The 23,712-nt window shown below is 56.3% G+C and overlaps 1 protein-coding gene across 1 annotated transcript in view; it reads right to left on the bottom strand.

Moving 5' to 3' along the window:
• The window catches only part of LOC130026613 (polypeptide N-acetylgalactosaminyltransferase 12-like), a 144,829-nt gene extending 128,427 nt beyond the window's left edge, over nt 1-16,402 (bottom strand). The window contains exons 1-9 of the mRNA XM_056117449.1: nt 16,380-16,402; nt 15,962-16,131; nt 14,730-14,910; nt 12,945-13,130; nt 10,086-10,203; nt 7,878-8,054; nt 6,605-6,736; nt 4,940-5,053; nt 432-571 (exon numbers count right to left, since the gene is read on the bottom strand). Coding sequence (XP_055973424.1) covers nt 432-571; nt 4,940-5,053; nt 6,605-6,736; nt 7,878-8,054; nt 10,086-10,203; nt 12,945-13,130; nt 14,730-14,910; nt 15,962-16,131; nt 16,380-16,402 — 1,241 coding nt within the window. The remainder of the gene's footprint in view (nt 1-431; nt 572-4,939; nt 5,054-6,604; nt 6,737-7,877; nt 8,055-10,085; nt 10,204-12,944; nt 13,131-14,729; nt 14,911-15,961; nt 16,132-16,379) is intronic.
• Between the last annotated feature and the right edge of the window lie 7,310 nt (nt 16,403-23,712).

Genomic DNA, 23,712 nt, shown 5'->3' with positions numbered 1-23,712 from the left:
TTGGTGACCCCTGTGACCATCTCCCCTTCCGCTCCCCCTGATTCCAGAGCTGGGGAAAATGGGGGTGTGTTTTACAGAAGTAAAACAGTTTCCCCACCACCCCAACCCTCCCCCCGCAGGATCTGCCCTCACATCCGCTTTAAGGAGACCACATTCAAGCAGCAGCAGCAGCAGCAGCAGCAGCAGCAGCCCCCAGGCGGGTCCCAAGCCCCGCCCAGCCCCCAGCAACTCCAAGTGAACAAGAGAAGACAGGCCAAGCATTAGGGATCCTGCAAGACAAAGGCGCCAACAGTTCCCCATCCCACCCCACCCCCATTCCCAGCATGTCCCTTATCACAGCATGCCTGGGGCCTGCTCCTCCCTGAGACTCCCAGGGTCTACTTCAGCCCCAAGATTGACAGCACAGATGACACTGCCCACTCACCTAGCGCAGGAGGAAGTAGTGGTTCTCGGGGACCGGGTTCTGGCAGAGCTCTATGACCAGGCTCTCCCCGCCCGCCTCCACCGCCAAGCACCCCTCGGGCTGGTGGGTGTTGTAGCAGATCTCCTTCTGGGATGTATACTCGAAGAACTGCAAAGGAGCCGTCCGTGGGCAACGGTTACTGTCGGCCATGGAGGAATGGACGGACACCAGGCAGGATCAGAGCACAGAGGCCAGGCAGAGAGCCTGAGTGTCCAGTTTTGAGGGTCTGTGAGTGTCCTGCCAGAGTTCCCCAAGGCCCCCTTCTCATGCTCTGCTTCTTCCCTGAGTGTTTGAGACCCCACGCTGTCCCTACCCTTGAGCTGGCCAGAAAATGGACGGTCTCAGTAGCTGAGTGGGCAACTCTGAGGCCTGAGCTGCCCTTTCTCTTCTCTGGGCTTTTCTGCCTCTTCCTGGCAAACTTGAGGGAGTTTGATCCAAAGCAATGGCACTGTGGAATCACTAAAATGTCCTTTGCAGGCAGGAATTGCACTGCCAGGGAGAGGGCAGGCCTGGGTCACACAGGGAGACAGGGTGCTGGAATCCAGCTTCTCCGGCCAAGTAGGTGCCCTCCTGAGCCGACCCAGATCTGCAGGGTTTTCCTTTTTCTTCCTCTAACTGTAGGTATTGGTGCACAGTTAGTCATAACTGCACAAGCGGGTTTCTCTGAGTCCTATCGGGCACTGCTTGCTTCATTTTCTATTTCCCAGATGTTCTACAATGTCTTGCCTGCACGGGAGAGCCTGGCAAGCTGCCCGTGATGTATTCCATATGCCAAACACAGTAACAATAAAGTCTCCAATGGAGACGTTACTGGGCCCGCTTGAGCAAATCGATGAACAACGGGAGGACCGTGACCGTGAGCTACAATGAGTCTGTATTACCTTTGCAGGCAGAGAATCAGTTCATCTCACCGCTCCAGAATTACATGGTGCAGGGCCAGAGGGATAATACAGTGGAGAGGGTGTTAGCCTTGCTGACCTGAGTTCAATCCCTGGCATCCCATATGGTCCCCTGAGCACTGCCAGGAGTGATTCCTGAGTACAGAGCCAGGAGTAAACCCTGAGTAACCCCAGGTATGACTCAAAAACAAAAATAAAAACAAAAAAGAACTACATGATGTGAACCACCAGGAGGTCAAAAGGCACAATATTCCCAAAGAAGACATCTGAGCATGTATGGATCATGCAAGAGGAAACAATCAAATATAAACCATAAACATACAATGATGACAATTAGTTAAAACTAATTTTAACTTGTCAACACAAACTTGGCCAAGAGCATTGATTCATTCGAATGCCTAACAACCGGAATTGGACGTTTACATTTGAATGATGTGGCTCACTGCCTGCAGTTTCTATCTTTGTTGTCTATACACCAACATCTCATTATGATGAAAGAGAAATCGAGAAGTTCTACATGGAGCTAGACAAGTTCTATAAAGAAGACCACACCTTCTACAAGATCATTGTGGGTGATTTTAATGCCAAGATAGGACCGAGAAGATCAGCTGAAGAACTTCACATCGGGACCCATGGCCTAGAATGGAACGAACAGGGTGAGAGACTGTCTGAGTTCATCATGTCGACCAAGACCATTCATGGTAACTCACAGTTCCAGAAGGCAGAATCTAAACGATGGACATGGGAGTCTCCCGGTGGACGATTCCACAACGAAATAGACCACATCATATTCAATCGACGGTTTTGCCTGACTGATGTCGCTGTTGTCCCAAAATTTCGAACGGGATTGGACCACCGTCTCCTTCGTGCAAAATTCTACTTCACAGAGCGGGGAGAAAGGGCTGAAAAGTTCAAAAAGAGAACTCCCAGAACGACCACCAACTGGGAACTCTTTGGTACTATTGCGGCAACATGGGAAGATGCCATTGTTGACAACATTGACGAGGAATACGATCGACTGGTTCAGCACCTCCATGAATGTGCGAGGAACGCCAAGAGAGAGATAGCCACAAAAAATCACCTATCTTCAAAAACTCTTGAGCTAATTCGCCAGCGTGGTTTGGCGCGTGCCTCAGGCAACCGCAAGCTAACATCCAAGCTCCCAAAGCAGTGCAGAGATGCAATCAAGGAAGACCTCAAAGAGAAAAGAGCAGAAGTACTGGGAGATGCGGCAGAAGCCGGGAAAAGTATTCATAACGCCCGCCTGTCCTTCGCCAACTACAAGACCAAGATGACTGCCCTCCAATGTCCTGATGGATCCATCACATCCTCCAAAACGGCAATGGAGAAGATTATCTATGACTTCTACTCAAATCTCTTCGACAGCCATGTCCACTTGCCAACATACCAAATTCTACAGGATGGATATGTCGTTCCCAATGTTCTCCCTTCCGAAATCCGACACACCATTTCGTCGGTAAAGAAACAAACAGCACCCGGCCCAGACAAGATCAGACCTGAACACCTGAAAAACCTGCCGTCAGTACTCATCAATACACTGGCTCGGCTCTTCACTCGCTACCTGTCTGAATGCAAGGTTCCGTCCCAATGGAAAACCAGCAGGACCGTACTACTGTTCAAGAAGGGAGACATCCATGACATTGGCAACTATCGCCCGATCTGCCTATTGTCTGTCATCTACAAGTTGTTCACTCGAGTCATCCTAAATAGGATTGGCAGAACACTAGATGAAGGACAACCATGCGAGCAAGCCGGGTTCCGCAAAGGATTCAGCACCATCGACCATATCCACACGATAACCAAGCTCATTGAGGTTTCTCGGGAGTTCAAGATGCCGCTTTGTTTAACGTTCATTGATTTAAAGAAGACCTTTGATTCTGTTGAGACGGAAGCAGTCATTGAAGCCCTAGCCAATCAGGGCATTCAAGCCCAATACATCAGGATCCTCCATGAGCTGTATTGCGGATTCACTACCAGGATCTCACCATTCTACAAAGAAGTGATCGTTGATGTCAAGAGAGGGGTGCGGCAGGGTGATACCATTTCACCGAAACTCTTCAGTGCCACCCTCGAGAACATCATGCGACGACTGGAATGGGAAGGAATGGGAGTGAAGATAGATGGTCGGCAACTACACCACCTCCGCTTTGCTGATGACATTGTTTTAGTAACACCAAACATCAGCCAAGCAGCACAAATGCTGGCTGACTTTGACCGTGAGTGTGGAAAGGTAGGACTACAGCTGAATCTTACGAAGACAATGTTTATGAGAAACAGCCTCGTACCTGATGCCCTAATCGCTCTCAATGGAACGACCATCTCCGAATGCAACAGCTATGTGTACCTAGGTCGAGAGATCAACATGACAAATGACCTGGCACCCGAGCTGCGCAGGAGGAAGAGAGCGGCTTGGAACGCCTTCAAGAACGTCGAAGAAATAGCTAAGAGGATGAAGAACCTCCGGCTCCGGGCACATCTCTTTGATTCCACTGTTCTTGCTGCATTAACATATGCCTCAGAGACCTGGGCCCTACGCAAACAGGATGAGAACTCTATTCAGGTCTCCCAAAGAAGAATAGAAAGAGCTATGCTTGGAATATCACGTTTCACTCAAATGAGAGAAAGAATCCGGAGTTCCGACATCCGTCGACGATCAAGAATCAGGGACACTGTCTCATTTGCCAAGGTGTCAAAAATCAGATGGGCTGGTCACGTAATGAGGTTTAAAGACGACCACTGGACTAGAGCTGTTACCGACTGGATTCCACAGGATGTCAAAAGACCGCGTGGCCGCCCACCTACCAGATGGTCAGACTTCTTCGTCAAGATCATGAACAATCGGTTTGAAGCCCTTCATGTTCCTGGAGCGAACAGATGCCATTGGGCTACACTAGCACGCGACAGGGACAAATGGAGACGTTACTGGCGCCCGCTCGAGCAAATCGACGACTAACGGGAAGTTAAGTGATTAAGTGATTAAGTTAAAACACAGAATCCAGAGTCTGTGCATAGAGGAAAGAGGGACAAGAAACTCACCTTCATCCTAAGGCGGTTTCTCCAGGTCCTCTCGGGCACACTTGCTTCACTTTCTAGTTCTCAAATATTTTACAATGAGTCTCTATTACCTTTACAAATTGAAGAGGTCAAATATTCACTTTTTAAAAAACACACATAGAGGTGCTGAAAGTAGATAAAGGACCAAACATAATGGCCTCTCAGTATCTGTATTGCAAACCATAATGCCCAAAAGTAGAGAGAGAGTAAGAAAGAAATTGTCTGCCGTAGAGGCAGGGGATGGGGGTGGCAGGAGGGACACTGGGAACATTGGTGGTGGAAAATGAGCACTGGTGGAGGGATGGGTGTCTGATCATTGTATGACTGAAACTCAATCATGAAAGCCCTGTAACTGAATACCACAGTGATTCAACAAAAAAAAAATTAAAATTAAAAAACAACAACACACATAGATCTTCCCCAATTTTCCTCTTTAAGAGGCTCCCAAGACCTTGAACCCAGGGGCCCCTGCTGCCTTTTTCCAGAGAGAAGCGTCACCTACCTGGTTCTGGCCCAGGCCATGACAGGTGTACAAAATGACCTGGTGCCCCACAATCTGGTTTTCATCAGGAGGATTATAGTCAAAGCAGAGTCCTTGCAATCCTTTATTCTGGAGCTACCAAGAAACATAACGGGAGTTTCCAGTTCAGGTTTACACACAACTGAGTCAACCCAGGATGCTGCGGGAGGAGAAACAGCGAGTGGGGAGGGCCCGGCACAAGAGCCAGGCCCAAAAGTAAGAGCTTCTGGGACCTGAGCGATAGTACAGAAGGTCAGATGGCTGGCCTTGCACATGGACAAACCCCAGCAACCCACAGGACCTCCTGAGCACCGCCAAGAGTGATCCCTGAGCACAGAGCCAGGAGTAAATCCCTGAGCACCGCAAGGCATGGACCCCACACCAAAAGTAAACAAATAAATAAATAAGAGCTTCCTTAATTTATTCATTTTGGATTTTTTGGGGGGGATTGAAGGAGGGGAGTATCACATCTAGCAATGCTCAGGGCTTACTTCTGGCTCTGTGCTCAGAGATCACACCGGGTGGTGCTTGGTGGGGAATCCTATGGGATGCTGGGGATAGTGCCCAGTTTGGTCACGTGCAAAGGCCTGAAGAGCATCATGCCCCATCATCCCCTCCAGGGCTGCACTTGGACAAAAGAGAAATGCAGTGGGACGGAGTGGGGTGGGGATGCAGGAGACAAAGGCAGGGCGAGCAAGAGTGACACACTCCCTGGGGCAGGCAGCCCACGACGGCCTCCTGATCCACTCGGCACCTCGGGAGACCTGGACACTTCACAGTGGCCAAGGATTCAAACGTGTTCAGAGCCCGCTGGGTGCTGACCAAAGGGCTTCCAGAATGGGGGAAGCAGCGTCGCCCAGCCGTGCAGCCCAGGAGAGGGGAGTCTGTACCTTGGCGTGATTTCTCTCCAGAGTGAATGGCGCACTGGGGCCAGAGAGGGTCTGGGGGGTGAGGGCACTTGCCAGGCAGGCAACCAAGCCCCAGTCTGACGCCAACACCATCATGAGTCACCACTGAGCACCACCGGGTGAAGCCCAACCCCAACCCCCACAGCCCAAATACTTCCCATTTGTGTGCAGGGGTTTGGGGGGGAGCGGAACGGGTGTTTAGGCCATACTTCGAGGTACTCAACGGCCACTCCTGACGGTGTTCAGGGGACCACGTCTGGCACCGGGGATCAAACTAGTGTTGGCCACACAGAGAGCAAAGCTTAAACTTAACCCCGGGACTATCTCTCTGCCCCCCCCCCCAAAGATTTCTTTTCTCTTTCTTTTGGTGAACAACAGAAGTGACTCTCCTTTTCCTGCCCCATCCTCCTGTACCCCCCCACTGGTCCCCAAGGACCCCTGCGGTGGGAATGACTAACTGGCCCAGACACTGAGACTCGGGTGTGAAGTGATGTGATGGGTAGAGGTGGTGTGGAGAGTCCAGGCAAGCCTCAGTCTCCTCATGCACAAAATCACAGGCAGAACCTGACTCTCGTTCACATGCTCCCACGTGAGCGAGCTGAGAGCCAAAGCCAGCCGGGGGAGGGGAAGAGCCGGGGAGAGGGCCGGGGCTGGGGAGCCCAAGGGACCCCATCGAGGACCTGCCTCATGCAGGGCGTGGGGACCCTGCTGGCAGACCCCCCGGGCGCAGCCCTCTCACCATCCCGAAGCAGCCGGGCCGGTCCTCGGGCACGTGCAGCTCAGGATACACGTTCTCCAGGAACCACCTGAAGTCCTTACACTTGAGCTTCTCACGGAGCTGCCGCCTCTCGGTCACGTCGCCAAAGAACTCCTGAGGGGGGTCCATGCGGTCAGCCTGAAGGTCCTCCACAGTCCCCCACTCCACCCCACCCCAGTCCTGGGGCGTGACGATGCCCCCAAGCCCTAGCTGTGCAGGTGTGGGTGGGTGCCTAGGGAGAGAGCTGTGGCAGCCGGGGTACCACCCCCCCACACACACACACATGCGCGCGCACACACACACAGGGTTCCCCGTTGCCCAGCTCCAGCCTGGGGAGACCCAGTGCACCTCGATGGTCATGAAGCGCCTAGGACATGATGGGAGCCCCAAACCCCAGCCCTGTGGGCATCCCTGGACACACAGCACTTCTTCAATGGGACAGATTGAGGAAGGCTGGCTGAGGTAGACACGCATGCAAAGCCAAGAGACGGGGCTGGGATGAGATGAGATAGCGCACATATGCATGACCCATCCCCGGCACCACACACACACACACACACACACACACACACACACACACACACATACTCTGTGTTGAAGAGATAGCTCAATGGTCAAGAGCACATACAGGAGGCCCAGGTCCGAGTCCCGGCACGGCAGGGAACCCCCAGCACTGAGTCAAGGGTAGAACCCAAGCACCTCCAGGTGGGGGTCATAAGTAAACAGGAACCAGAGAGCTCGTGCAAAGGGCAGGGCGCTTGCCTGGCAGGTGGCCACCCTGCCCTGGTCCCTGCCACCTCATTTGGTTCCCAGAAAAAAAATCACCAGGCATGATCCCTGAGTGCAGAGCCAGGAAGAGGCCCTGGCGACCATGGCATGGGGCCTGACCTCCCCTCCACGACAGAAATACCCACGATCTGAAGATCATGTAGTGGCTGGAGGTAGCTGAAACCCAGCCCTGATTTTCCTAGAAGCAACAAGCTCAGGGTACCCCAACCTGGGGTGGGCAGCATGAGCTGCTTGGTGTGATTCTCAAGGCCGGGTGGGCATCAAGAGACATCAGCAAAGGGTCATCACAACCATGGAGGAATCAAGTAGTCCCCCACTGGCCTCACCAAGGCCCACCGCAGCTTCTCCCTCCGGAAGTGGATGTGCGGGCACGGAGGGTGGAGGGAGGAGGGAGGAGGAAGGGGGGGGTTGGTTCTGAGGCGGCCTGCAGGGGTGAAAGCAGACGGGGCGGGCGGGAGGAGCTCACCAGGCGTGCGTGGGGGTTGCGGTGGTAGAAGAGCTCCTTGAACTCATCCAGCCACACTTCGGCAGCGCGGACACTGTTGGCCAGAGCCTTTTTGCGTGAGTAGGGAGCTTGCTTGGGGAAGACGTGGCCGACGTGTGAGCAGGGGTGCGTTTCCAGGGTCCCGCCGCACTGCCAGATCTGCAGGGCAGAGGAGTGGCTGGGTGAGGGGAGCGGGTCCATCGGCACGGCTGTCCCTTGAGTACAGAGGCCGGGCACCAAGCATCACCCAAAGAGACACTGCCGAGACCGCACCCTCCAGGGCATGAAACAGGCGGCCCCCTCCACCCCACTCCTCACCCCACCGCCCATCCCTGCCTCACCCACCCCCATGCACACACGGGCTCCAGAGCGCAGCCAAAGAACAAGGGAGCGGCCCAAGGTCTAGCCACCAGAACCAAGACCACAAGCCCATGCACTGTTTGTTCATGCGTGGGGCTCACAGGGCCCAGAGTGGGCCCGGCCAGGAGCTCGTGGGTGGGTGACAGTCCACACGGGCGGATTACCTGATCTCCTAGCCAGAGAAGAGAGGAAAGCAGCTAGGAAGGAGAGAGGTTGGGAAGGGAGAAAGAGGAACTGCCAGACACAGGAAGAGCAGCCTGGCACCTGGAGGAGAGGCAGAAAGACCATTAAAAGCACACCTCAAAACCCAACGAGGTAGACTCATGCAAGGGCAGAGGGGTGTGAACCACCACATCCCACCACTGGCCCCCAGGATGAACCATCCAGAAAAGCAGCTGAAGGGCTGGAGACACAGTACAATGGGGTTGGGCACCTGCCTTGCATGTACCTGACCCAGGTTCAGTTTCTGGCAGCTCCCACGGTCCCCTGAGCACCACCAGGAGTGAGCCCTGAGTTTGGGTTTCAACCAAATTCAAAAAGAAAAATTTTTTTGAAAAATAAGACCCAAAAGGACAGTACCTTACGATGGGAGAAGGAAAGCCCTGCGTGGAAGATAAAATTTCTATTTGGTTCACTCTTTATGCAAAGCTGGGATGTTCTGTTACTTAAAAAAAAATTCCAGGGGCCAGAACACTAGTACAGCGAGTAGAGCATACTGCCTGGCATGGGGCCAACCCAGGTTCAATCCCCGACATCCCATAGGGTCCCTCGAGCACAGACAGGAGTCATCTCTGAGGGTAGAACCCGGTGTATCCCCTGAGCCCCACTGTGTGTGGCCCCAAAACAAAACAAGCAATCAGAAAAGATGAAAAAAATTCTCACAAAAATTAATCAGAGGGGCTGGAGCGATAGCACAGTGGGTAGGGCGTTTGCCTTGCACGAGGCTGACCCAAATTTGATTCCCAGCATCCCATATGGTCCCCCAAGCACCGCCAGGAGTAATTTCTGAGCACAGAGACAGGAGGAACTCCTGAGCATCGCAGGGTGTGACCCAAAAAGCCAAAAAAAAATTAAACAGAAAATTTTAACATCATCAAAAAGCATGACCAATGGCATATGGTCTTGAAATGTAATATGCCAGACACAAGTTCATTGGGAATCCCATGGAAATGGCGGGGGTTCTCACAGAACTGTCCCTCGGGGATTCTGAGGGCAGAGGGCGGCCTCAGGGGGTGCGCTCGTTAATGTGACTCTTGCTCCGGCCTGCACGTCCAGCTACTGAACCTGACCCCTTTAACAAGCTCTCCCGAGAATTCTTCTCGGTGTCAAACTCTGAATGTCACCCTGCTACATACATACAGAGGCGACTTCCTAAAGAGATCAGCAAGCCTGGCGACCAAAGGTGGACCAGGAGGCAGGATGCTGTGTCTGGGGCCAACCTCGGCCCAGGGCAGCAGAGGGGAAGAAAAGAATCAGGGGACCTAGGAGGTTCCTTCCCTGCCTCCTGCTTTTCTAGTTAAAAGCACGTTCTGTGAGAAGGTCAGATGAGAGAAGCACATATATAGGCTGTCCACGTGTCCACTCTCAGGACACTGGACAAAAGGCCAAGGCGGGGAAAAGTCTAACAGGTTTTCATGAAATCCAGAGAGACAGAGGCATGGAGAGAGAGAGAGAGAGAGAGAGAGAGAGAGAGAGAGAGAGAGAGAGAGAGAGAGAGAGAGAGAGAGAGAGAGACAAGCACGGCTACAGAAAGAGACAGAGACAGACACAGAGACACAAGAGAGCGACAGGAGAGGCTAAACACGCACAAGGGGAGACTAGAACACTTACCCGAAAGGAGAATTCGAGGTTTTCTCCGCCCCAAACTTCCATTCCTGTATCATAAGACCCCAGATACTGAAAATATTTCTTACTCACAGCAAACAGCCCACCAGCCATTGTCGGGGACCTGGAAGAGTTGCAACACCTGCGTCTCAGTGCCAGCCGCAGGAACCCTTACCCAGGCCTGATCTGCCTTCATCAGTCTGGGAGCACTGGTGGTGGGGGGGCTCTGCTGGGAGTCCTAGCTGGGGAAGCTCCCAGACCCCTCCAAATAATCACAGAACTGCGTGTGATGCATGTGCTCTCGAGGGGTCAAGGGCAGGGACAGCTGTTTCCAGGGCGGAGAGGGTACAGGCCCGGGGCGTGTCCAGTATAGAGGAATGAACGGTGCTGGGAAGGCCTCAGCATGGGCAAAGTCTAAGCATGAGAGGACCCCGGCAGCTGCAGATGGACCCGGAGAGAGGGCGGAGAGAGCACATGGCTGGGAGGGTGGCGGGGTGGGCGTTGGTGGTGGTCTCACAGCAGAGCCCAGGCACTCACAGATGCAGCTGGGGGCTGCTGGAGGCCATGAAAGATGATTCTAGCACATTTTCCTGAAGCCCTCGATTCCCCCAACCCCACTGAGCAGGCATGGCATCTTCCCCGGCCCCCAGAGGTGGCTCAGGTCGAAAGCTGGAAGGGAAGCACCCCAGAGTGCAGATGTGGGTGTGGGAAACTGGTGGCAGCCGGGTCCCTGTGGTGGCACTGGGGGGCCCTCCCAGCACTGCAGGCTCAGAGTACACGGGAAAGGTCAGTGGGACTCCTTGGTGGGGGATGGAAGAACAGGAGGGAGGGAAGACCAAGGAAGGGAGAGAAGAGAGAGAAAAGGGAGGGAGAGAAGGAGGGAGGGAGAGAAGGAGGGAGGGAGAGAGAGAGGGAGGGAGAGAGAGACGGAGGAAGGAAGGAAGGAAGGAAGGAAGGAAGGAAGGAAGGAAGGAAAGAGAGAGGGAGGGAAAGAAAAAAGGGAGGGAGTGAGGGAGGGAGGGAGGGAGGGAAGGAAGGAAGGAAGGAAGGAAGGAAGGAAGGAAGGAAGGAAGGAAGGTAGGAAGGAAGGAAGGAGTGGGGGAGGGAAGGAGGGAAAAGGGAGGGAGGGAGGGGTGCCAGCATGAGAGCACATTCACATGGCTTTAGGGTATAAGATTAGGGAACATGGTGACTGAAACATGCAAGAAAGCTGAGATGATGTGTGGAGTTCATGCACAATTCAATCAGCTAATCAGTGGCTGAATAAATAGCAGTACTCCTACATTTAAAAAAAAACTGAGATGAGACTGTGGGAGGGGCAGGCAACTGACCATGAAGCTGCTGCATGTGTGCATGTGTGTGGGTTTGTGCAAATGTCTTCATATGTGTGCACTGGAGGAGGGAGTTGGGGGGGAGGGAGTATGTCTCGACATCACAGGCTGCATCTGTGACCTGACACATGATCCCTCCTCCTCTGCCTCAGTCTCTAAATCTGCTGTGTGAGCTGCAATGCCAGCGGCTCCCCAGTGGCCACTCCAGCAATCCGGGTGCCACCCTCAATCCGTCCTTTTTCCCAGATGTCAATCAGCTTCTCCAAATCCCCCCACCGCCCCGGAGGTCCCCCCACCCCCCAGTCTCAGCCTCCGTCTTCTCCTGCGCCCGCATTTCTGACGGGGAAGTCTGCAGAGCCTCCTAACACATGCCTGGTCCCTGCACCCCATCCTGTGCCCACCAGCTCCCTCACCACGAGGCACCAGGAGTAATTCCTGAGTGCAGAGCCAGGAGTAACCCCGAGCCTCAGCAAGTGTGGCCCGAAAACTAAGCCAAACAAATGAAACAGAACGCGAGCAGCCGGGCTCAGACCCAGGCTCACCCACTGACCAACGCTGACTCTCGGCCGCCCTCACCCTGCGCCCTCACCCATCCCCTAACTGGCTTCAGTCCCACAGAGGCCTGCCACTAAGTGCTCAGAGTCGTCACCATGGAGTCGCCACCTGACCCAGAACCCCACGCCCACTTGGACAGCCGGAAGTGGCAGCCAGCCACCTCGGGCCCTGGAGACTGGCACCAGTCCAGGGGGCAGGGCACCTGTGATATCAGTCCTCCCCGGGGCATGGCACACAACTCCTGGAAGGCGAACACACCCACCGGAGGTGAAGGGGCCAACAAAACCGGCCACGTTGACACAAGGCAGAATTATGGGTTCCCAAGGCAAACATCTCGGGACCGGCAAGAAGGCAAACGCGAAGGGACAAAGCGTGGTGGCCTCATTCGCGTGAGGCGTCTGGAAGGGGGAAAGTTTTTGTGGGGGTGTGTTAGAGGCCATGGAGCCGTTAGGGGCTGGGGTTGACACACACCGCCTGACGGTTGGACAGATTCTGCGTGGTCGAGGGAAAAGCGCGCTTGAGTCTCCCAAGTTATATATTTAAGAACGGTCAGAGCAGTACATTTTAGGATACATACTTCACCCTATTTTTATTTATCTTGTTTTGGCTTTGGCTTTGGGACCACACCTGGCAATGCTCGGGGGCAACTTCTGGCTCTGCACTCAGGAATCACTCCTGGCGGTGCTCGGGAAACCATAACAGGGTGCCTGGGGAATCGAACCCAGGGCAAACTCCTGCAAGGCAAGCGCCCTACCCACTGAACTCTCTCTCCAGCCCCCTCACCTTTGTTTTTAAATAAACAAAATAGGCCAATGAATATGAACCCCACACTTAGAGCGGGGTGGGTGTAGAGTAAAAAAATAATCAGCAGATGCTTTAGAACAAAACCAGGTGGGGCCCCAGCGAAGCATCCCTGCCCTCCCCCCGGGCGTCTGCTGCAGTTGTTGGGGGGGTTGTTACGCTCCCAGCCAGTCCTGACCTGATGACAATGATGGGGGACCGCATCCGCTTCCGCTCCCGCTCAGGGACCACGTGCCACGTGAACACCAGCCGCCAGTCAAAGCCACCGATCTGAGGCTCTCCGGAGTTGCCCAGGTACTCAAAAGTGTTCCAGTCAATAACGTCGATCACGGGGCACACCACCGCCGTCTCCTCCTCCCCGATCCTGCAGTGACCACACACACACACACACACACACACACACACACACGCACACACACGCACACATACGCACACCACCCAGATGTGGCCAGGACCGGGGTGACCAGGAACAGCCCCCCCCCTTCCAAGCCATGCTCGCTCCCACTCCACTCAGGGCCAGTGTGTGCCCTCAGGTCCCCTGCTTCTGGACCCTGCATGGCATCGGTCCCCAATGCCACCCTCCAGCCTGGGATTCAGAGGGAGAGCGAGACACGATGATGGCTCTGCTCTCAGCCCCTGGCACTGGCCTGGGCCCCTGGGAGTCCAGCTGCTGGGACCCTCTTTGAAGCTGGGGAAAAGAAAGAAGCCATGAAGGGAGCCAGAGTGGGTGAGGACAGAGATGGGGAGGGCAGAGAGCAGCAGGGTGAGGCTGGGGGCCAGATGATGGACACCCACGCCTGGGAGAGGAGACAGTGGGTGCGTGTGCTCCAGAGGCCAGCTGCGCAGACCCTGAACCCCTCCCCCCGCATCCTTGTCCACGCCACATGGGGGCACAGCCCACCCGGAGGAATCTGGGGGTAGCTGACAATAGTGATGCAGCATCAGGAGGGAGGAAGTGGAGGGAGTAAGGTGGGTCTGGGGGAAGGGCAGCCTGGAGTGGTTCCCCTCCCCCCTGCATTTAAAACCCTTTCAAACAATGATACTTAAAAGCATAGTTTAAGACTACAGGGGTAAGAAGATAAAAAATAACCCAGGCGAGGGCCATCTGCTTCCTGTCCATGATTCTGCTCATGGTTTCCTAGTGACGCTAAGGAAGGTGGGGGCCAGAGACACAGGACCCCAGGGAAGGTGCCTGCCTGACAGGTGGCTGCCCTGGTTCAATCCCCGGCACCCCATGTGGTCCCCTGAACACCACCAGGAGTGATCCCTGAGCAGAGCCAAGAGTAAGCCCTGAGCACTCACGGGTAAGCCCCTTCACACACACAAATCCCCCCCCCCCAAAATAAAATGCAGGGGCTGGAGCCATAACACAGTGGGTAGGGCATTTGCCTTCCATGCGGCTGACCCGGGTTTGATTCCCAGAATCCCATATAATACCCTGAGCACCACCAGGAATAATTCCTGAGTGCATGAGCCAGGAGTGACTCCCTGTGCATTGCCGGGTGCGACCCAAAAAAGCAAAAAATAAATAATAAATAAATACATAAGAGAAATTACTGTGAATCACCATTTCTGTGGGTCCCTTCAGGCTTGAGGAGCCCCAGGCAACACAGGTACTGGCTGACCTGGGAAAGTCAGCCCAGCATGAAGGAAAGATGACCAAAATGTGCTGCCTAGGGCTGTGATCTGATAAGATCCACACCATCCTGTTCTTGGCCTCTCTGCCCATGGCAGCACTTTTCGACTCAGGCACCTGACCAGCAGCAGTAAAAGCAATTCCCCTGCACCAGTAAGCCGTGGGTACAGCAGCGCCTGATGCCCTCGAAGGCTCCCAGACCAGGGTCCCTGATCATGTGACCAGGGATGGAGCCGTGGCCTGAGACTGGGGGACGGGGCACCCAGGCCGAGCCCGAGGCCCACGGAGCTGGGTCTCCCGTGTTCCCACTGGGCACCGCCCACGCACCTCTGCAGCAGCGGCTCCAGCCAGCCCTCGTGGCACTCGCAGTGGCAGTCCAGGAAGGTGAGGATGTCGCCCTTGGCCCCCGAAGCCCTGAGTAACCGGGCGCGCACCAGGCCCTCCTTCTTGGTGGCGCGGATGAGGTGCACCTTGGGCAGGTGGGCTTCCAGGCGCTCCTTCAGGTGCTCTGGGGAGGAGAATGGGGCAGCCGGCTCACTCCCGCCCTGCCCGGGCAAGGGAAGGCTGGGATGGAGAACTCTAGAACCACCAGCAACGTTCCCACGTGCCCCCCTTGGACCCAGACGCCCAGGTCTCAGGACTGTCAGGACTTGGTGCCCAGCTGGCTCTATCGGCATCGCCTCACACTCACCTGCCCTGCACTCTGTCATGGGCAACGCTGAATGACCCCGAATACTCTCTCCACGATTTCCAGCCGAGTACATGGCCACCACCCCAAAGACATCAGTCCCCCAGGTTAAGATGTGTGATCCCAACGCCCCACCTGGTCCTCTGAGCACACCAGGAGTGAGCCCTGAGCACAGTGCCAGGAGCAAGCCCGGAGAACCGCCCAGCGGCCCCCAGAACAAACAAGCGAGACTACAGTCCTGAGCGTCCCCTGTAGCCAGGTGTGGCCAGGTGACTGTTCTTCTGCAGGGTGGGAGGTGAGACCCCCTACTAGGTGCTGCCCAAGTCCCCTGGACACCCTTCAGTACAGGTGGGAGTGAGAGAGAGAGGGGAGGGGCAAGGCTGGGGCATCCCAGGGAGCACAGCACCCCAAAGAAGGCGAGTGTTCACCCCTGCCCCCACCCCTGGCCCCCACACCTGCCTCCACACCTGCCCTCACACCCTCCCTCACAGTTGGCCCCCAACACCTCTCCCCCACCTCTGTCCCCAAGACCTCTCTCTCACACCCACCCCCCAACACCTGCCCTCTACACCTGTTCCCCCATGCCTATAGCCCATACCTATCCCCCACACCTGTCCCCCACACCTGCTCCCGCACCTGCCCTCTACAGCCATACCCCAACTGCAGGGAGACGTTCCCTGTTATCTCCTGTAAATCACTGTTATCTAGAGCCTCACAGAGAACAGCCCAGCACAGCCTTCAATCAGAACCCGTCCACAGCGAGAACCAGACAGAGCTCAGAGGCAAGAGCAGGGGAGGGGAGGGTGGGGGTCAAGGGAGGGCGGGGTGGGGGGAGGGGAGGTCAGGGCAGGGTAGAGGGGAGGCCGGGTACCTCTACCGCTGAAATCATCCACCAGGATGACCTCCTCCAGCAGGATGTCTGGGGACATCTCGAGGACACTGTAAACGGTGCGAAGGAGGGTTGACCAAGCTTCGTTATAAAACGCGATGATCACGGACGTCGTTGGCAGACCTTCATAATTGTACTTCTGCTCTCTGCACCTGCAGAAGCAACACAGCCTCAGGGACGGGGAACACCCTGCACCAGGGCATCCCAGGCCTGGCACGGTGCTTCGAAGGACCTCTGAAGGGAACGTCAGTCATGGTTGAGACCTGCCATAGAATTTGGTCGCATCTTCTAGAAATGCATTGCCCTGGAGCCTCCTGGAAGCCTCGGTAGCTCCCAAGAAAGGTTGTACAACGACACCCAAAAAGCCTGAAGTCACTCTGGTAAGGGCAGGCTGGGTCACCCACGAAGTCGTACTGTTGACATGGCCTCCAGGGACAGATGGCCCAATGATGAACCTGGCTCAGACCCAATGCGACAGGGCCATCCTGGGCCGGGATGGGATCCCCCAGAGCCAAACTTGATGGTGCCCAGGAGGCAGGCAGTGTCCAAGGAGGCACTTGGGTCTTTTCACACGGTCCCCTGACCCTGAGCTCTCTCCCTGCTCTGAGGTTGTGTATTTAAGCTGGGCAGCAACGTTCACAGTTTTGCCACCCAAAACCTAGGCAGGCTCCAAAGACAGGAAGACGGTTCCATCCTCAGGCTGTGCAGGTTTCACCTCTGTCCACTCCCACTTGAACCCCACTGCCCAGCTTCTACTCAGCTCTCTCCTCCTCTGCCTGGCACCCTCCCTGCCCTCCTTCCAGAACCACTTGGAAAAATCCCTGTGTGGAGAACACCTGTCTGGGGTGTCCGCTCCCTCCGACCGTCTCCCGTTCCTGCATACCACAAACTCATGTACCCTCCACTCATCCCCTCCTCCCACGCCCCAAGTCTCCTCACAGACACGTATGACTCATGCGAGGCTTGGGGCTGGGGCACAAGAATGCTAGGGACACTGGTGGACACCACGGGGCAGCCTTGTGGGGAGAGGAGGTTCGGGAACACGTATGTCTGGCTGAGAATCAAATCCATCTCTGATGGAGGGTCACAGGGTCACTGTGGGCTTGTGCTGTCTGGGGAGCCTGTGGGCAGTGAAGGGTTCCACACTGGGGTGAGGCTCTGGGCAGAGAAATTCCATCCAGTCCTTGAGAGGTTTGGGAAATACCTGGAGGTTTGCAGGTCCTTTACCTGAGGCATGATCTGGCCACTAGGGGGCCTGGCACCCAGGAAGCATTGGGGGCAAGGTTGGGGCTCTTCCCGGTGGACACTGCAGCGGGGGTGTAGACGCAACAGGCACCATGGGCATGTCATGTCAGGTTCTGATCCATGGGGAGACCCCCACAGGACAGCTCATGCTTCATCAAGAAGCATGAGCCGTTCCCTGGCAGGACCCGCCCCACCCAATGCCACACACCCACACAGGCTGGGATGCATCCATTTGTAGAAACAATCTTGGAAACAGGACAGTGGCTGTCAGGGAGAGTGATTCAGCCCTCTCCCCTCTCTCTCTCCTCTGCCACCAATTCATGATCCCCTAAACCGTCCCAGGTAGTGCCTAGAACTCAGTTGCTGACTGTTTCAGCCTCCATCCTTTTCAGGACTTCCTTTCCCAGAATAGAAAAAGTGCACTGGAGGAGGGGGAGCTCTCGGCTCAGACTTTTGCTTGGTCTGTAGCCCATGATTCTGTCTGCCAAGCCTAAGGGGAGGGAACCAAGCAGGCAACAAAAGGCAGAAGCGAAAAACTAGGCAGGACCTCTGAGAGACCCACTCTAGGAGGTGGAGAAGATGGATGAGTCAGGAATCACCGAATTTGACAAGAATCAAATGTGAGGTTTGCTCTGACAAAATGGTGACCAGAACCAAATGGCAACCGGCTGAGTGGACAGCAACATTCCTGGAGTCAGAGATCACCTTGTTCCAGGTGAGGAAGACAAGACGTATCGCCCACCTGGTGACAGGAAGCCACCAGCTTCATTCCAGGATCCTTACCATTGACCCACGAAGAGATGACTCGGAGCAGACCAAGACAACTCCAAAGGCCCCTTCATCTAACCCAGGAGGCGGGTGTACCATTGCCTCACCTGAGGTTCGGAGGGTCCACCCGGGAGCGCCCCCAGCAAGCTACTCCTATTTCCTTAACTTTATTTATATGTCTCTGTCCCTCTGTATGACCCGGACGGGGTTCCCAAATCTCTCACCGAGGAAGAGAGTGAGAGCAGTTTGCCCGAGCAGGAATGGAAGAGGCTCACGGGAACGCTCAAACAATGGAGCTTAGAAACTGGAGTCACTACTGTGGGAGCACCTGAGAGCAGTAGGCACCACTGTTTGTTAGATGAAAGTTGTTACTGCAGAATCGAGGTAGCCTGTTAACAACCTACATAATTATGCTCTGACCTGCTAATGCCCGTTTGGGGGTAGCTGGATAGAGCCTGCACACATGGAATACACTGGGATGCTTCTGGCAAACTCTTGGGTGCCACCTGTGTCTGGGTGAGACTCTGTCAGATTCTAAGAGGAAAAACTCCCAAGACAGTCGTTCAATGGGAGAACAGCTCTCCCCACCGGCAAGCGTGGATAGGGGAGAGCCTCTGATCCCCACAGTCTCTCAGCTCCCCAAACCTCAAGGCAAACCTGACTTGGTGTTTCCAGAGCCCAGGGACCCAGAGGCAGGACACGGGGAGCTAAGCCCAGAGCCCCATAGAGGCTGCGAGAGGGTGTGCAGGACATGTGTGAGGTGTGCAGAACTGTGAGAGTGAATGTGCGACCCCAGGCCCATGGTGCAGGTAGAGGGGCAGGGCTATGAACTGGGCACCGAGGGGTAAACAAGGAGCTGCCTGTGCCTGCCCTGGGCTGCCTTACCAGGAGTGTGACTCCCAGTAGAAATGTGACTGGCAGGAAGGGGCATGGCTGACCAAATTCCTGGAAATGACTGGAAAAGGATGGCTCTTCCTTCTGAGGCTTTGCCATCTGGTCTGACACATGGATCTGGACACAATTCTTGTCACCAGTAGAGTGTCACTCAGCCAAGGCTGTCCCACCAGGTCCAGGCATGCAGGAACAAAGAGGAGTCAGGGTCTGGTTCTCTATTTCATGGGGTCTGACCGTGCTGTGATGGTGGCAGTGGGACTTGTATTAGGGAACCTGATGGTCCACACAGAAGTGGGGCGCTATTCTCCTGAATCAGCTCTGTACAGACTCGGGGACACTAGAAACATGTTTCATCCACGGCCCCATCCTGCTCCACTGATAACACACTGTCTTCCTGCCAGGGCAGGTGCCATGGAGAGGGACCCTGGCTGAGGGGACAGCACCTTGGACCCACCTGCTGCAGGAGCACTTTCAAGTTCTCATCCTGAGAAACCTGATGTGGCCACTAGGGGGCAAAGTGGGGTCTGTCCCTGGTGCACTGCAGAGGGGAATGGGGGAACAGGCACCAGGGGCAGGGGAGGCCATGGAGGTGCTGCAGTGGAAGGCAGGGCTCTGGGTGCTGCATCCTGCCCTCCCTCCTGGGGACGCATCCGTGATTGAGACCTTCAACCCTTGGGGTGGACTCTCCTGGGGTCATTGACAGGCTTCACACAGGGGCAGGCAGGTGAAGCGTCTTGGCATGGTGACATGGCCAAGGCTTCCCACAATCTAGAAGCAACTGTCAACTACTGGCCAGACCTGCCCCGCCCAGTGACACACACACCCACACAGGCCTGGGATAGATCCATTTATTGCAACAATCGTGAAAATCAGACAGTGGCAGTCAGGGACAAAGCCCGCCTTCCTCCTTTCCCTCTTCTCAGCCAGCAATACAAAGTCCCCAAACAGCCCCAAAGAGTGTGTAGAATCCGGTGACTGTATGGTACCAGCGGCCAAGCTTCAGGGCTGCCATGCGCAGAAACAGGACCCCACGATGGGGAGGGGAGAGCTGAGTTGTGACTTCTGACCTCCAAATCATTGCTAGTGCTGGCGGGATATATCTGCCATTTTGATCCCTCGGATCTTGTGGAGGGGGACATCTCGGCCCCTCTGATCCCTCGGACCTTGTGGAGGGTGACATCTCGGCCCCTCTAATACCTGGGGTCTAGTGTAAGGGGACACATCGGCACCACCGATCCTGGCGTCTAGTGGTGGGGGGCATCTCTGGCCCCACTGATCCCTGGCGTCTAGTGGTGGGGGGCATATCTGCCCCCCGATCAATGGCGTCTAGAGGTGGGGGGCATGTCTGGCCCCCCTCGATCAATAGCTCTAGTGGTGGGGGGAGGCATCTCTGGCTCCCCCGATCCCTGGCGTCTAGTGGTTGGGGGGGCAACTCTGGTCCCCCCAATCCCTCGTGTCTAGTGGTGGGGGGCATCTCTGACCCCCCCATCCCTGGCATCTAGTGGTTGGGGGGGCATCTCTGGTCCCCACGATCCCTGGCATCTAGTGGTGTGGAGCCATCACTGGCCCCCCCGATCCCTGGCGTCTAGTGGTGGGGGGCATCTCTAGCCCCCCGATCCCTGGCGTCTAGTGGTGGGGAGGCATCACTTGCCCCCCCATCCCTGGCGTCTAGTGGGGGGGGGCATCTCTGGACCCCCCGATCCCTGGTGTCTATTGGTGGGAAGGCATCACTGCCCCCCCCATCCCTGGCGTCTAGTGGTGGGGAGGCATCTCTGGCCCCCCCATCCCTGGCGTCTAGTGGTGGGGGGGCATCTCTGGCCCCCCCGATCCCTGGTGTCTAGTGGGGGGGGGCATCACTGGCCCCCCGATCCCTGGTGTCTAGTGGTGGGGGGGCATCTCTGGCCCCCCCTTGATCCTTGCCCTCTAGTGGGGGGGGGAATCTCTGCCTCCCCCGATCCCTTGCGTCTAGTGATGGGGGCATATTTGCCCCCCCCTTGATCCTTGCCCTCTAGTGGGGGGGGAATCTCTGGCCCCCCCGATCCATGGCGTCTAGTGGTGGGGGGGCATCTCTGGCCCCCCCTTGATCCTTGCCCTCTAGTGGGGGGGGAAATCTCTGCCCCCCCATCCCTGGAGTCTAGTGGTGGGGGGGCATCTCTGACCCCCCCTTGATCCTTGCCCTCTTGTGGGGGGGAATCTCTGGCCCCCCCCGATCCCTGGATTCTAGTGGGGGGGCATATCTGGCCCCCCCTTGATCCTTGCCCTCTAGTGGGGGGGGGAAATCTCTGGCCTCCCCCGATCCCTGGCGTCTAGTGGTGGGGGGCACCTCTGGCCCCCCCTTGAACCTTGCCCTCTAGTGGGGGCAGAATCTCTGCCCCCCCACCCGATCCCTGGCGTCTAGTGCTTGGGGGGATCTCTGGCCCCCCCTTGATCCTTGCCCTCTAGTGGGGGGGGGAATCTCTGGCCCCCCCGATCCCTGGCGTCTAGTGGTGGGGTGCCATCTCTGGCACCCCCATTTCCTGGGGTCTAGTGGAGGGGGAAACTGTGCCCCCTGATCCCTGGGGTGCCTTGGGATGGGGACATTTCTTACCCCACATCTCGGGGTCTAGTGGATGGAGACTTTACTGTCCCCCTGATCTCCCGTTTCTTGAGATGGAGAATAGTTTTGCCTTTGCCCTGATCCCTGGTCTTGCAGTGAGGGATATCCCTGGTTCTAGTGGAGGGAGAAGAGCAAAGGGCCAAGGCGGAAGGCAGAACTCAGGTGGCGTGGGGAGGACGGGTATGGGCTAGATCAATTGGGTGAGAGTGGCAGCGTGCATCGGTGCAGTAAAATCGAGGTGTCAGCGGGGTGTCAGGCTGCCAGTGCAGTTCTTGCTGACGAGCTGCATTTTCTGGATTTTTGGCGGGTCGTTACAGGACCTGGGTCCGATGTGGGTGGACTCCTCTTCCTTAAGGACAGCAACAGGAGCGTCTCTGGATCTCACACAGGCCATGGTCCCTGCCCCCTGGGACTTTGACTCCTCCAGCTCCTGGACTCTGGCACTCCTCCTGCCTGGCCTCCTGTGCCTCCTCCTTCTCTGTGGCCGCCAGCTCCTCACGTTTTGTGTCCAGGAGCACCTGTGTGTTGTTCGTCTCCACACCAATCCCTTTGGAGTGGATGGGATGTGGGGCAGCATAAGGGTCTCAGCCAAGCAGGGGAGGTGGGGGGCTGGGGGTGGGGCCGCCTGGCTCCCCTCCCCAGTAGCCCCGCCCTCTGACCCACAGGGGCTTCTCCCTGTCACTCACCCTTTTCCAGGACTCCTCTCCACTTTACCAGGTTCTGCAGCTGCTGTTTCTGCTGCTGAGTCCCACAGAAGAGCACCTGGGGTGAAGGCACTAGCTGAGGAGGCAGGTCTAGGCTCTTCCTGCCCCAGAGCCCGTGGCCCCTCTCTCACCTGGTCTCCCTCAGCTCCCTGATGGCGGCCTCCTCAGGGCCTGCTGCCTTGGTGGCACCTGCAGCAGCTGGTCTATGGGCTGTTTTTGCCGCAGCATCCGCTGGTACAGTTGCTCCTCCTTGGAGCCCAGGTGACAGCGGGCATCCAGGTGCTCTTGTCGGCAGCTATGTGCATTTCCAGGTATCAGCAGAAAATTCCCCCGGGAAGCCACTGGCACTGCACCTTTTCGTCGTGCACTGGCATCTGTGGGAGGTAGGACAGTGTCTGTGAGGACAGGCAGCAGGGCCGACTACTTCCCAGCCAGGAGATGCAGGGCACAGACCCTCAGCCACAGGCCCCCATGGGGTCTTTGTCCCAGAGCCTAGGAGTTGGGTCTTCCTCTGCCTCGGACCCTGACTCCTACCTGGCAACTGCCAACTCCAGACCCCTCCGTGTAGTGTGGGCCAGTCAGTGCCACTACAGCCCTCAGTTAGGGCATTCTAACCTGTCCTTCCTGCCATCACCCAAGGCAGGCTCTTGGCCTCACAGGGGGTCTCACCAGCCCATTTCACAGAGCAGGAAAGTGACAGCCCAGAAGACTGAATTGTTATGCCCCAAGAATACCCCGGGGTGGAGGGGAGCTGATGGCCAGCAAACCCCTGCACCCTCTCTCCAAACTCTTCGTGTTCGGCAACTTTTCGTGGGCTCGCAGTGAAGACAAGTTGGAATGATAGGTGATAATTGGAGATGATAGGAGACTCGCTCAGCTCCAAGACTGGGGAATGTTACCCAGACCCCTTCCACTGTTACAGAGACACAACTCGAGCCTGGCCGGGCTCCCGGCCAGCCACCCCACAGCCCTCAGACTCCAGGTGGCGCTGCGCCCGCTTCTCTCACCCCAGCTCAGTCCCCTCAGCCCCCACTCGCATCCGCAGTAGTTCTCCGGGTTCACCTGTTGTTCCTGGAACCTCCTGCCTCCACCTGTCCTTGGAAATGTTGTCAACGATCTGGCTGTTTCAGGGGCACCCAGAGGCCGGTAAACCTAAGAGGAAGCAGACAGTCAAGGACCCCAGACCTTCAACCCCACCCAAACTTCATGGTCCACAGCACCGACTCTTGGTTCCTCCTGCTCATCTCGGGGGCTGCTCATTTCTCACCGCCATCTGCTGCTCCGGGCCGCTTGCTAAGTAGATTCTTTCCTGCTTTGGACCCACTGGAGCCCTCCTGGCAGTGCTGGCAGGGACACGAGGGACAACTAGAAACAAGCGTTCTATGTCCCGGCCCTAGAGCTCTCTGCATTTTCATGGTCGTAACATTCTGGGGAGTGGACAGCTGACCCCATCTCCTCTGGCTGCCCGCAGAGCAGGACACAGGTGCGGAGGGACGGGGAGACTCGCCCAGCTCCTGCTCCCAGCC

Source organism: Sorex fumeus, unplaced genomic scaffold, assembly GCF_029834395.1.
Source record: "Sorex fumeus unplaced genomic scaffold, SorFum_2.1 ptg000034l, whole genome shotgun sequence".
Classification (NCBI taxonomy): domain Eukaryota; kingdom Metazoa; phylum Chordata; class Mammalia; order Eulipotyphla; family Soricidae; genus Sorex; species Sorex fumeus.
This window is presented reverse-complemented; position numbering and strand designations above follow the sequence as displayed.